The 15,255-nt window shown below is 43.0% G+C and overlaps 1 protein-coding gene across 4 annotated transcripts in view; it reads left to right on the plus strand.

Annotated features, from left to right (window-relative positions):
* LOC136447359 (uncharacterized) overlaps positions 1–15,255 on the plus strand; it is a 30,823-nt gene that overhangs the window by 13,986 nt on the left and 1,582 nt on the right. For 2 of the 4 annotated variants that reach the window (XM_066446190.1, XM_066446192.1), the window contains exons 2-8: positions 9,267–9,972; positions 10,088–10,693; positions 12,339–12,484; positions 12,861–13,020; positions 13,322–13,531; positions 14,234–14,362; positions 14,922–15,127. In XM_066446190.1, coding sequence (XP_066302287.1) covers positions 9,295–9,972; positions 10,088–10,693; positions 12,339–12,484; positions 12,861–13,020; positions 13,322–13,531; positions 14,234–14,362; positions 14,922–15,127 — 2,135 coding nt within the window. In that variant the 5' untranslated portion in view covers positions 9,267–9,294. Of the gene's footprint in view, positions 1–1,726; positions 1,803–9,266; positions 9,973–10,087; positions 10,694–12,338; positions 12,485–12,860; positions 13,021–13,321; positions 13,532–14,233; positions 14,363–14,921; positions 15,128–15,255 lie in introns of those variants that run through there. The other 2 variants (XM_066446191.1, XM_066446193.1) reach the window with 2 other exon arrangements.

The raw sequence follows: 15,255 nt of genomic DNA on the forward strand, positions 1-15,255 counted from the left end.
TTGATAGTTGAATAGTGGAACGTCGTATACTTCTATTTTTGCGTGCAAGTAAATCTTTTTGGCCAGCCACATACTGTGACAGGCCAAGAAATTGAGCTATTATCCAAATTGGCGGTGTATTTTACGGCGAGGGAACAATTGCAGAGCCATTAGTAACTGAAGCAAGCCACAGAGATTGGTGGGGCACGCTAACTTAAACAGCTGGATAAAGTTTCATAAAAAGTACTGAAATATTGAAAAAGGCTTTCATGCTGATTAGATTGTTGGAAGCTGTTCCTTCCTGCATACTTCATAATGAGAAATCTTACCCCATAATAGCTGTGTAAAGGATCTGCCGTTATACGGCGAAGTCCGACTAGATTTAGTATTACAGACAGAGAGACGCTAAAAGCACTATTGATTGCAGGGGCCGGCTCACATTACCGCGGAGACGGAGCACGTGTTACTCCACATGAAAGCATGTCTTTGTCATATCCTGCATCATGTGGCTGAAATATACCTTCATGTATAGATATCGATCCAACTTTCGCCTCGCTTCACTTACTACAGAATGCATCGATTGGCAACCAGCAGCTTTACCAGAAGCTATTGCAGTAGGGAAGATTAACGTCCCATTGCCTTGAAGTTCACACCCAAACATACCATCGAATGGCGTGTATACGACTCAGTGAATCATCCGTAAAATAACTTGTTTTACCTCCATGAAGTATTGTGGTTGATTGTATCTGTGTGTTTGTAGATTTAATCCAGGATCCCTTTGATGCATGTGTACGTACTTTGGCATGTCGTCTGCTGGTATGGGCGAGATGATGCAGGTTGCAATTGATTTTAGGCACCGTAGCAGTATTTCTTGGTAATGTAATTTTACAGAACGACACTCCCACCTTCAAGGTGTGGTACAGTCCACAGCTTGCTACATTGGCTTGATTTGATACAGCCTAGTGTTACAACAAACAACTTAACTGCCTTGAAACAGGTTTCAAGGAATATATCATTCCTGGTAAGGAGGGTATGAAACACCTTAGCCCACACCGCAAACACCGTAATTACTTCAAGGAGGTTTGTGTTCTATGGACTGTTGGATTTATTTTGTATCTGTGTTTCATATTTCATAATCAGGAACAAGCTAGAAAAGATAGCGGGCGAAAAAAAGAAATTAAGGGAAATGAGAAAGTTCAGATAAACTAACAGGTCGATTCTGCCGTCCTGTTTCTCCCATCACTGCTGTCTCTTTAACTGCCCAAGGAAATCGATTGCCATCAAGGTTGAAGATGAGTACTTATTGATCTTCATCTGATGTCAACAAACAAGGCTCACGGATACTCTGTCAAGAAACAACAACTTATTAAGACTTAAACTGATCGTGCGCTGTACCAACTAAAGCACAACAAGAAACATTATGAAAGCATACCATAGTCTCTGTCTGACTATCGTGAAAAAGTATTGCCATTTGGATGGATAATGTCAGAGGGAACGAATGCATAGTTCACTTGGTAGTATGTAATGCATCGATGCCTCCATTCGGGTAAGCCCCAAAGGTCCCTAATCCAATCATCGAGAACCCCAGAAGTGCATACCTTTAATTTCGTCCAGAACCTTTGATTGCAATTTCCACCGGCGTTTACCGGTCTTGATTACAGACAATTTGAACGTATTTGTGATAGCCAATGGGAGCACATGTCGTTGAAAGACCATGATCACCCGGGCTATGCACAGTCTGTTTGATGATGCATGGACCCAGGTAACAAGCAACTGTCTGGAGCTCTATACTGCTGATGCTGGAAGTGCTGACACATCTAGAGGTACGGTTCGTACGGACGATTGCAGCTAGCTGGCTAGTTTGTGCTCTTGAAGACTGACTTATGGATATTGCGATCCGGTACGCTGTACCAAACTTCCTTATTGTATGTTCCGCCAGACGACCCTTGTATTTGCACGCACGTACCGGATTCTTGGGGCATGCTGTGTCGAAGAATCTCACATCAAACTGTAACAAACGACCACTTACCTGCGCGCATCCCATGTAGATGAGCACGGTGCACAAACGTGTTAAGACTCCTTCACATCCATCCCAATGTTTTATTCCCTCATCTACACTCCCAACGTGAAGTGTTCATTTGTCTGAAGCATTTTCCTCTTAACGACCACAAAGGGGGTATTTCGTCTCCTCGTTTGAAGCACGCCGGTGAAGTTTACATTCAGCAATTGTCTCTGTGAACGGATTACCAGATTTACGGATTTATAAGACAAATTCCCCCATCGTTCTGGGTAATTGCCTCCAATCAATCGTGATTAAAAACACATCAAACAGAGTTGTGACTGACGAGAACAACTTTGATGTTCCAAAGTTATTCTGGCAATGTTGAAGTTCCTAGAGCCTGGAGCGACCTAAGCTGGCATCTGTACCTCCCTGTAACTTTGTGGTGACCATGATTGCTACATGTCCAATTAGTACCACAGCGTGCATTAGTCTGACAGAGAAATCGACCCAGCATAACATGCCACTGATGTTAGCTAGGTGAAACATCCTCAGGTTAAGGAAAAGACACAAATATCCTCAGAGCCAATACTCCAGTGGGAAAGATGTATTCCCTGCTCATACGACTGCTGGAATCCGTCTTGAGTTTTAGTGGTGTATGCTGTTAAGTTGCATTTACAACATTTGCTTCTCTAATGAACCGTTGTTGGCAATTATGACTGACTTGAGTGGGATGCATATTTCATGTCCCAAAGTTACTCTGGTAATGTTGAAGTTCCTATGGGAAAGTTTTCTATCTTTTTTTTTTATTTTTATCTTCGAATTCTGGGGTTCTCGCTAATTTTATCACTCTGCAAAAACGAGAATCTTGAAACCACGGGGGATAGATGTTTAAATACCATATCCTCCCTTCATATAATACATGATATCATTGATGTTATAACACCACCTTTGCCGCATCATTTATTAGCTGCAGCAGTAATGACAAGCGTGTCACGTTTTAGCGCACGTTTGCTGTCAATGATCACTAGCATTACCTGTCATGAGAGTTTTCCCCTGTGTTTATCAACGTGTTCGTTACAGCCTCATACATGGCATCCCCACCACGCAGGCAATATTATTATGAAAATTGTGCCAATCAAAACATATCACACATGAAGATAAGCAATCCCGCTCTGACGGCGACTTTGTTGTTTTGACAGTATCCCACTGTGTGAGTACCGAGGGAGCTTACATACCTACACTTCATAGCAGTATGGGGTCCTTCCCCGATTACTGGAAACATTAAAAAGCGGATACAAGTTCTAGCAGATCTGGAAGTAAAGTTTTCACAATATACAACAAAGTTAATGATCCGTCTCCTTCGAATCAACTTGGATTTTATCTTTGCCCATCAGTCAAAATGTCCTAATAAGATCATGTTCATTAAGTCAAATATAATGATATTATAGATCTATCAACGTTATTAATAGCATCCTTACTTTTGAAACAAGTTTTAACTGTGATTACCAACACAAAAATTGGACTTACCCAAATTTTCGATTGCACAACACCAATCATTGTCAATGAATTAGCAATCCACCATCATCCTCACTTACTTCATCAGTTACAAACAACCCATAAATAATGCTTGATACTGATAAAAAGAAATGCGTACAAATATCATATGAAAAAGTAAAAGATACAACAACTATATGAATGAAGGTTTACCCACATATTTTACACATCGAAGTAGTAGTGGCATCAAATAAAGAAGGAGCACACAGATCCGGACCAGCCAAATATAATCAGTACCAACAGATAATAACAGATGGGACCGTCATTCGCTACAAGCCCAGACTGATTAACCTGAAGACTCAGAATGGAGGCAGAGGCAAAGTGGGAGGATGTGATTTGTGGGGCCGGGGTTTCTACAAAAGTGTCAATCAGGACGGACTGGCTACATGTGGACGAGACAGAATTTTCTGAAGCAAACTTGGCGCACGTGGATATTTCTTATCATTCAGGAACTGTGCGTAGCAAGTTCTCAAAGTTAGGAGCACACTTCACATTTTGTCGAGCTTCAAAATCTTCACATTCTATGGCATTTTATGACGCTTTGGTGTTGAATTCACAAAAATATTTCACATTTTAGAATATGCACATGGAAGCAACAGTCGACACACAACACCTTGTATAATCGCCGTAACGCCTGAGGAAATTTCCAGTCTCCCGAGGTTCATTTTTAATCGGAAGTTCGGCGCCATAGTTGCATTCTTATAAGTTTTCTTACATTACTACGAGCGGGGACCATGAGTCTTGATCAATATCTTGTAAGGGTATATTTGCATAGTAATAACCTCTGGATTATTGTCACCCACTGAGGACGTAAATTTTGAGAGACAATTTCGTTCTTTTCCTGTCGATGGGAAATGGAGAATGCGATTCGCACCCGCATCACGTTCTCAAGAACGCCTCGTTGGTTGTGGAGTAATTACTACCGCACATACTGGCGTACTATTCCTCACTGTCGGCACGGACACGTCCCGTGATCAAGTAAAAAGGCTACATGACCTATTGGAGGGTCTGAGAAATTTCCATCCGTGTACGCGGCAATCCGGTGAGTCCTATTAATGCAGCAGACAGTTTTCTTATCAGCCTATTTTAATGCTTTTCAGTAAAATGTAATTTTGCCACGCGACCATTAGTGTAGATAGAATGCACATAGAAATAACCATTATATACATCACGCCGAGACTGACAATATGTAGCGTTCCAATGTTTGCACGTATGTGGGCAATATGATGCTCATATGATTGAGTGTCACGTTCGCTGAAATCTGAGGAATACAGTTCGCATTGAACCAGAACTAAACTGGATGTTGCAAACTATTGAAAGGCTGAATGTCGAGGCGCCCTCGCGACCTTTCCTGCAGCAGAGTTACTCGGTTGGTATAAGTAGCTTTTAAAGTAAAGTTGCGTGCCACTTTATGAATTTACCGGCAGAAAGGTGGCAAATGTCGTCAAATACATTTTCACAAAGAGAGCGAGACTCTCTGTACGGTACGGGTAAGGTTAGAAGAAATGATATTGAGAAACGGGAGGACACTATGGCCCTAGCTTGAGCAGTACTGCAAGTACAGTCATGGGACAAATCTTTATAGGAACGGGTAATATATACACTAGACATTAATCATAAATGGAGTTATATTGATTTCTTTGATAAGCAATGAATTGTTCACATGTCGGGCGCCAGTTTTTCATTACGTACCATAAATATTTATTCAAGATGGTGGCTTACTATATGAAGCTTTCATTAACAATTGAAGACATTGTGTTGTACCGGTGGGTGGAATATTGCCGTACGTTCTGAGAATAATATCCACCACCCACTCCCCGTGACCTCTTCTTCACACTGTTTAGATTACCCCCGCGCCTTAGTTCTATACATTAATCAATGTTTGATATCAATGGACTTATTTCCTTTGTAGCTTGCTGTGTGTATATGGGCATTAGACATCCCATTGACTACCAGGGGATTTATTTTGGTTGTTTCAAACGCTTGTAATTGAGGGAACCGAGATCCTTCACATTCTGATTTTTAAGATAAATTCGGTACATCGTAATGGGCCAGACAGTTCAAAACAAAACTGCCAATAGATCATATAATCAAGAGCCACACCACTTCTGACAGCTGGGTAATTGCAGTAATTCCAATCGAACAATCAGGAAATTTAGGTCAAACACTGGCAGCCATATTGATTTTTTCATTACTTTTGGCGATCGATCTTTCAGCGGATAAGGATATCAAGTATATCCAATCTGGGTCACCTTTTGAGAAGGTCAGTTCTGGTGCTCCAGATGTCCACTGAAGGGGCAAGGAACGGCCCAGTGGCCGGAGTACCGCTGGTGACGGACGACTGTCCTCTCAAGCGGGACAGTCCATATCACGAAGTCGTCATGGATGACTGTACATGTCCCACGGTGGCTAAAGTTAGGAACCTGCCATGGCCTAAGATTCGGATGACTGCTCTATGTCTCGTAGGTAGTTTACCATACATCGACTTCTTATTACAAAATCGTCAAGAATTCTTCACGGACATTCTTGATTCTTGAGGACGTAAGAAAGAACAATAGTACGGCTATACATGCGTTAAAGCAAAGCATCCAAGCAAACCTGTATTGCATCTATTGGTGTTTCCAATACATGTCAAATATAGTCTTAGCATGCATATGTAGGAACATGATAAACATCTGACCACGCGTTTCTCCCTTTTTAATACAAACTAATGAGTTATCTGCAATTTGAATGGTTTGTGTGAGTTGGTTTTATCTCTGTATCTACCTGTAGTTACTTTGTGTTAAGTAACGATGTGTTAAGTTTGGCAAAAGCCTCTGGTCACATCCATACCATTAAATGTAATGACATTTGCATGTAGCTATCCATTTCGTCAGCGCCAAAGTGCTGGTATAGTCATCCGCCCCTCTAATTCCCTGTATGATAACGTACCCTCACTCCTCTGTGGGATAGACATAACACTCCTTCTAAATCCCAACCGTCCTTGATCTTGACATCCTGATCCGCCGAAGGACTTTGCCAATATTCGCAGGAGGCTTTATAGCACTGTAAAATGCCCTATCGCCAACCATCTCACGACGGCGGCACAGAGACGAGATGCCATCAGATCTCCCACATAACGTGTACTTTGTACAGTATTGATCAAAGGTGTGTTTCCCATAAGCTGGAGTAAATTGGGCGAATTTACACCGGCATTACCACGAAGTGCTCTGCCTGAAGATGAGCCCCTGATAAAGTGGGATGGTGGGCTTTGGAGAGGGTTGACTTAGGTGCGCACATGTTGTATCACCTCCATGATGCAGCGTCATTAAGAGTCGTTACATTTCCCCACAGAGCTGTAAAATGAGGATCCATAAAGAAGATGCTCTTCCTGCATACGGTGTTGTCTGTGGTGCTGAAATTCATGCTGCTGTGAAGCTGCAAACTTTCCACTTCCAAAATGCTATAAAAGACGATCCTTACACATGGCCAAGCTGCATGTACACGTGACCTGTACATCTATCTTTTTCCTTCTTTCAAACTTTAGTCACTCTCCTGCGTAAAGGCTCGGGAGGAAAGGTCGAACCTCTATGGGAAAATTATTTTCTTCTAAAAGGTATGTTTCATCCTTATTCTATATTAAACATTTTAACATATACTTTGATGCCTTCTTCTACTTAAACGTACGTCATAATACCTTTGAACCATTGGCAAAAAAAATAATGTTTTTGTACCAAAACAAAATTAGCCATTCATGTCGGTTAATACAATGCTTCACCTCCATGTTTTATTTCTTTTCTTCTCCTAGAATAATGAAACGGGTGCACTCCTTTATTTCTGTGCCCTTGACATTGTAAACCTCAGCCAGAAAGCCAGCTAAAGCTATCGTGTCAATAGCGTCATGAATATTTAAACCCTATCCCTTACAGAGTGCCTCTCTGCGCAATTTTCGGCAGGTTTTAACATGTTATGAACTCATTTATCAGAAAATTGTCTTATCGATCGGCGATTCTCCGCTCTTCCATCTCCCCCGATAATCTACACTGGCCATTTTTGTACAGCCGCTCACGTAGTAAATCATGACTCTTGCATAAGGCGTTGTAGACATTGTATTCACTACAGCTTGATACGATATATTGTCTCAAGTTTAATTCGATTTAAAGATGATTGTTCCTGCCGCAATCAATTCATTGGCAAGCCTCATATTCCCCATGGTGCTACCTTATCGTAATTTGTACCTATAGCTAACAATTTGGTCTCCAATTGTAAACTGGCACAACTTTCGTCGAAAATCATATAAAGTTGCAATCCCGGGCTCAACAGTACGTACGTTGGTAAATCATTGAATACTTATCCATACATTGATTATGGTTGATTCTTCACAGTGGGCATGCTTGTACACAATAGCATCCTTGTCACCATACTGCCGCAATTCTAAGACAATGAAATGTATTATCAACCGTAGTACGTCAAAAACAATAGGAGATTCTCACTCTGCTGAACCGTGGTAAGTGTCTCCCTACTGGCGCCACCTGACGCTTATTACCCGCCTGTAAACTTATTACAACTCGGATTCAGACTCATCATGATCTAGTAGCTGCTACTTTACATGGTTATTATGTTATCTTTGTTGAAAATACTCTACGCGATAAAGTGTGGGGAAATTAATCGGAGAAGCACGTATTCACACGAACCTACTAGAACCTATTAGAACGTAGCTAAATGGGCCAATTGTAAGTATTTCCTTCGGGAGAAGGAATGACATTTACTGCGACATTCTACCGTCTAATTTTACAGAAAATCGTTCCAGGGATACTTAAACCACACATGGATGATCATAGAGTTCTCAACTACCTCGTTGTAACATTGCTGATATGTTGTTCCGGTGGGCCCGTATGCTATTTGGTATTCTTGGGAGAAATCCGTTGTTGGCATTCATTCACCATAATGGCTTATAGCACCATTTCATTCTTAAAAGCCTGGCAGAAACTCTCTATGAAAAATTAAGCACAGACCAAGAAAAGACACATCCAAAGAAGGCGATATCTTAACGTTAGCCGAATGAAGTATCATCAGATATAAATAGAACCCACGTCATGAGAAAAGACACTTTGGAGCTTCTTATCTCGTTCTGACGTCTACAAGTACACATAGTTATCCGTCACACGTCAGTAGTGTGGTCATTACAATGTTTCACACTAATGCGGCACAAGCGTACATTCTCTCTTCGTGTACATGTATCTTTAGAGCGTACAGCACTACTACAGTAGCATTCGAAGATATAGTATTTATGTATGTAACACATGAGTTCCAATAGTCATGTATATCTGCGCGTATTTCAATGTGCACTGTTGATATCATTTCTGAGTGTTTTATCATCACTATTCCACATTTCGCATACTACTGAAATGTCATACATGTACAACACTTTGACATTTCTATGAATTCTATCTAAAGTCAACAAAAGCCCTTATTATCTACTCGTTCGTGTTAGCTTCGCTAGACAGCTGCACACGAATGGTTCTTTCTTCAATGGTTTTCAGCTTTGGCAGAGCATGATGATACATGGTTAGCCGGCTATAGATTTAGAGTACAGCATACAGTAGAAGTAGATATAACAGCGAACGTGTAATCTCGTTCCCAGTGTACCGTAAGTGTAGTTTAAGCTAGTTGATATTAGTGGTGAATAAATTATCTGCATGTGATGGGCAGTGAAGGATTATTTCAACTGAACTATTTTTTGTTTCTACAGATATCTGCTTGCCTGAAGAAGAGGCATCATGACGTCATCAGACAACGGCCCGACATCTTTAGCGTTATCACTCCAGGACATCAAGATTGACACGACCTATGACCCCAACAGCCTTGCCTTTGGAGTAGACCTGGTGGGAGCTGCCAAGAAGCTTCTCGAGTTCTTACACCTGGTGGACAGATGCCCTGTTCTGTACGACGAGGCCATCGTACTGGAAGCCATCAGGAGATACGAACTGTTCTGGCTCCCCCTAGCGGCCCAACACGGAGGTGAACTTCTAGCCGCTCCCTTGGATATAGCCTGGATTTGGCACGTGCATCTCCTGGCGCCGTACTATTACGAACAGGACTGCCGTAACCTGGTGAACACCACCGTGGACCACAAAATACTTGTCGGGCACGAGCGGGAGGTCGCCCAGCTGAGAGCGCAGGCATTGTGGGAAAAGGAGTACCCGAACGAACCGTTCGTCATCAGCTACCACGTGCGTCACAGCGACTTCAAGAGTCAGATTTCCTACAACCTGCAGTTAGCTGTCGCCCGCCAGAGGGTGTTCTTCTACCAGGTGTCCCTTCCTCACTACGCCGACAACAAGTTCTTGGAAGCGGCCAAAGAGCGCTACAAGAAATATCTGTTCCTGAAACAGAGTAATCCCAAACTGTTCCTGGTACCATGTTATGACTTTGACCTCATCTGGCATGCTCACCAGGTAAGTACACACTACACAATGCCTTTGTGGCATTACTTTGAGAATAAGCTTGCATCGTGTGTAAAGAGTTTGCTATATTCTGATACATGTACTGACATTTTCTATCTGTACACAGAACTACCCGGCCATCTACAAGAGTGACACGGACAGCATTCTCGGTAGAATGTTGAATCACGACGACTCTGTGAACGATCGCTCTCCGGGCTCCAAGCTACTTCTGTCCGACACACAGACGCGACAGCTCTGGAAGAAAGCATTCAACGAAGATTTCGCCCTGAATGGCGCCATGTTCCGAGGAGAGCCCCCTAGCGCTTTCCTGGTTCCAACCAAGCCGATGGACGCGTACGCCACCAGGCAGTGTACGATCGTACTGCAGGAAGTGTACATTTTGAATCTACCCTCGGACGACAACTTCACGGTCAAGGTGGACATAGCAGGAGGCGGGAGGATCTGCAAACTCGGAGGATCTCACAAGTCGTGGAAAGGGAGGTCGTCTGACGGACTGGCCAAGTTTCGTTTCGACACAGCCGTCCATTCCACGCTCAAGTTCGATGTGGAGGCCAAGAAGCTGTTCGTGAAGGGGTTCCACGGAACGGCAGCCGTCGCCATTGCCACTGACCTTGTCGACGTGGCCGAAGAAGGTCATCACATCTCGCACAGTACGGAGCTTATGAGCGAAGACGGGAATCCGTCTGGAGTGACGTTAAACTTCACAATTAAGGTACTGAGGTATTTGATTCACAATCGCTAAGTTGGTGATATCAATGTTACAGGTATCGCCCTCACAACGTAAACATTCAACACCACGTTTAAATTCAACACTAACGTTGGGTAACCTAAATTCGGGATTTTTCCGATAATGGTTGACTGAAATCAATCCAGCAGAACAATAAACCATCCTTTTTTTCTATAATTCTGTCAGTATTTTGTACTATCTTTGCACTAATCATATATATGGTAGATTTTGTCTCTAGTCGTGCTGACACCATAATATTTCAACTTGAAACTACCGTCCGCCGCACGCACAATGACAGTGTTGTCGGACAGGGGGGCACATTAATTCGGGAGAGAAGATTCGTCTTGAATATCTTACCGCTAATCACATTTTATACAGCAGCTATTCGTTCCATCCTTGGCTTGAGGAGAGTGCTATGGATATAGACGTGTCCAAGTAAAAAAAATACACGAAAAAACGGCCGTACCGCACACATCAGGCCAGTTCGGGAACAACCCGTGTGTTGAGTCGGTAGAACTTCACTCAAAGTCGGCCCATCGTCATCATCGGGCAACGTGTAACGTTACATTATTCATGGGAAGTTAGCTGGATGCCGTAGCAATGGTAATACCACTATGTCCATGTGTTCCTTGTTGTGTTAGGAGCAAACTTTGAGGAAAATATCTTCCTCAGTCCACTATCACACGCAGCATTTAGACAAAAAAGTGTTCCTCACAAACCTTTGTCGTCTGCTTGACAACAGGATTCTGGTTAACAATATGGCGGCGGGAAAATACACGTGCCGTAGGTTGTAGCAACAGAGAGGAGTTTTGATGATTGATCACACTTAGAATCCAGTTGTAGGTTAGCAAAAGAGATTCTAATTAGTTGTCTTGTAAATAATTGTGTTTAGCAGGCAGGAGATGTGACATTTGTCTTATAAACCAGCGAACAACCGTGCAGTGTGAGTCTCCCACGAAGCCCCCAGACTCTGTCAATAAGGGACGGAGAGGTTTTGACGTCGCCAACTTCTAATGCATGGTTATCGAAGCTTTTCAGACAGTGTTCTGAATGCGTTAGTCTGTCAAGTTTGCATTTCTAGCGGTATTACTGATGTTGCATCTAGCACATATCCCTAAATACCCCGTTTTCGAAAAATCCCGACTTTAAGTACCCCACGAATTTAGGTTACCCAACGTTACATATACATTCGTCACTATATAGCTACGTATACATTCGACACTTCGTATATATTCGACACTACATAAATATTAGACATCACATATACATTCGACACTTCGTTAACACTCGACACTGCGTATGCATTCGACACTACACAGACATTCGACACTACGTATGCATTCGACACTACGTATGTATTCGACACTGCGTATACAGCCGACACTTCGAATGCGTAAACATTCGACACTACGTATACATTCGACACTACATATACATTGGACGATACCTATGCATTCGGCGCTACGCTTCACTCGATACTATGTATACATTCGACACTGCGTATACACTCGACACTACAAAAACATTCCACACTAAGTATACATTCGGCAATACGCATACATTCGACACTACGTAGACATCCTTATCTCGGCCTTTAATAACACCCACGTTTCCATTCATGTGCATACAGGTGACATCAATACGCAAGGGTCACTACATTTTCAACATTCGCCCTGGACGATATGAGTCATCCAACGTTCCCGACATCCTCCACGGCCACATCCCACTGGCCCGTCCAAGTGAGGTGTCTAACAAGTGTGAGACAGCCGTCCATAAGTGAGTACAGCTTATTGTAATAAAAGAAAACGTTCAAGCAAGATTTATGCTTAATTTTCGTGAATCCAAGACCAACTCCACCGAAATGGTCTGGAGTACTCCCATTACATGTTGGCATCTTTGCTAAGCACTCATTACTTACACTTATAGGAAAGAGTATGGAGGTTAAAGACACACCACTACCAATAGACTAGCCCCCCGATGTAGAGCTTGCACACCTGTACATGTGTGGCCCAAAGGCTATAGAAACAGAGATGGGCGCCACCCTATAGATTGTATGGTGTTTTCAGGACCTCTGGTAGTGACCATAGCGTTACTGTAAGTTGATTATTGTCTTGAAGCTGTGATGACTTCATCTTAACGGTTTTTCCCGTAGGGTCTACCCCCGGATCTCAGAGAGATGTGTCGCGTTCACCGTGCGCGTCATCCACTCACAGGAACTGATGATGTCAGCAATCCAGGTGTACGCACGAGAGAGTGACATGGCAGCTACTGCGCATCTAATAGGCCCCGACACACTGCCTACCAGACAACAGGTCTGCATGCGTGTATTGCCTTATTTCTAAAAGATCAATTTGATATGTAGACGAAAAAAAGATTTTGAAATACAGTCAACATTACTGAGGAACAATTAATATACAACTTAAATTTGGATTAATTATCACAAAAAAAACCAAAGGAATCAAGTAAAGACAAATTTTCGAAGTAATAAACATGTTTGTCTGTAGTCTTAAAAGCGATGACATATGTCTTTGTAATACATATATTTGCAGATCCAACACATTAACTGTTCAGCTTTGAGATCAACTCTGTGAAATGCATGTACCCTTACTACAGGTTACAGATGAAGGCGCATACTGCACGTTAGACCACTCCTCAGGGGAACGCGCCATTCTCATCAAGGGGAAGACAGACTGGGGCATCTGTGTGGGGAAGTGGGAGGGGTTCCGGCCCGGCGTGCCCGGCAAGCCAGGCATACCTTCCGTGGACGGTCGGCCGCCAATAAAGGGCGTGAAGGGCGTCCCCATGAACCCGGGACACTTGAAGGTAACTTCAGCTCAGCTGAACCGACATGAACATCTTTACCTTATCTGTTCTCTCTATCAAAAATCTCTTAGTGACTACCTATTTAGGATTGTTCAGTGTGTGGGAGTGGTCGAACAAGGTGATTCAGATTAGCAATAGTTGTGACGGGGGACATTACAGTCTTTGAACGTCAATATCTTTTGACAAACATTTGAAAACTACACACAACAAAAGAGTTTGCTACTCTGGGGAGCTTTCGAGACGAACTCTGTCTTTTTATCAACCCAGTTAAGTAAGGTCTCGTCTTGGTGTTCTCTTGTCACGTGACTTGATGTTGATTATCGAGTGACAAGAGACTGTCATATACAGGCTTGAGATAGTGACGCCCCCTGTCCCTGTTTAAGGTACTGCGTCTATATCTTATCTATTAACTCTATTAGAAAAATCCCTTAGCTTAGCGACTACCTAGTTTGGATTGTTCGGTATGCGGGAATGGTCGAACAGCGTGATTCAGATTAGCAATCGTTTTGACGGGGGACATTATAGACTTCCAAAGTAGCTTTGACCCATTTCCACAGTCATGCGTGAAGCATAGTCATGGAATGGCTTGAGAAAAGTCAAAACCTCTGCCAACATTGATTGTGTGTTTTTAACTACTTCGTGTTGAACTAAGAGTTGAAATGCTTACTATAACGTTACATGCACTGTTTTAAATTCGCTCAGGTTGGTTTCTACAGTCTGCAGGGAAAGCAGGGCTGGCAGCTGGCCGTGCGGAGAGATAAGGGCATGACGTTCCAGATGGACTGCGTCAGCGTCAACATAACGAACGGCAAGATCATCATCCCCGCACACGTACGTCACAATTTTTTTCTTTACGTTTGGGACCGCATCTGTCAGCAGCGACACCTATAACTGCAGGGCACAAGTGAACCAAGCACAAGTCAGAAATTACTCTCCAAGCAGAGGACGGGTTCCGGCAGGTTTTTTTACGTGTTTTAGGCGTTTTTGTCGAGCTTTCTACTTTTTTCATTTTTCTTGTCTCTATATATAGAGACAACAAAAGTAGAAAGCTCGACAAAAACGCCTAAAAACACGTAAAAAAATGCCGCAACTGCTTGGAGAGTAGTCAGAATTGCCCTGAGGAAGGTGACAGATGGTTACCGAAATTTTGGTTGAATGAAAGACTTGGTTGTGTACAAAGAGTCTTTTTATTCAGTCACAAAGTTTAATCCTCAAAGCAGCGTCAATTTTGGCGACACCTCAGGGACGGAGGTTATTAGTTCCTAATTCGAGGCAGATCGACGGGAACTTTCATGTGCATCAATACTGTAAACAAAAGTTAGCCAGGAACTGCAGGGGGAAGATTGTTCGGTAAACAAACATCCTTGAACAATTTTGTCTTCTTGTCTAGGTGGAACAAGTTCCAGAGGCGATAGCTCTCGCCTTCGCCATCTCGGTGCTGTGGGTGCTCTGCAATCCTAAGTCCATCCGCCAGACGCCGCAGGTGCAACAGCAGCACCATTCCTGCAACCAGTCACACTCTCAACAACAGCAGAAGCACCAGAGTAACGCGCACAGATCAGGCGATCAGGACCAACGCTCTACAAACAAGTGGGGGTAAACAGTTGTGTTCTCAATTTAGCCTCACTTTGACTAAGATGGCATCCAGTCGTTCAGGCCGGACTATGTTCGGCCAAGCTTTCTTCGTGGCAGACGGAGCTCTCTGCCGCCTGGCTAATCGTTTG

This window comes from Branchiostoma lanceolatum, chromosome 13 (genome assembly GCF_035083965.1).
Source record: "Branchiostoma lanceolatum isolate klBraLanc5 chromosome 13, klBraLanc5.hap2, whole genome shotgun sequence".
Taxonomy (NCBI): domain Eukaryota; kingdom Metazoa; phylum Chordata; class Leptocardii; order Amphioxiformes; family Branchiostomatidae; genus Branchiostoma; species Branchiostoma lanceolatum.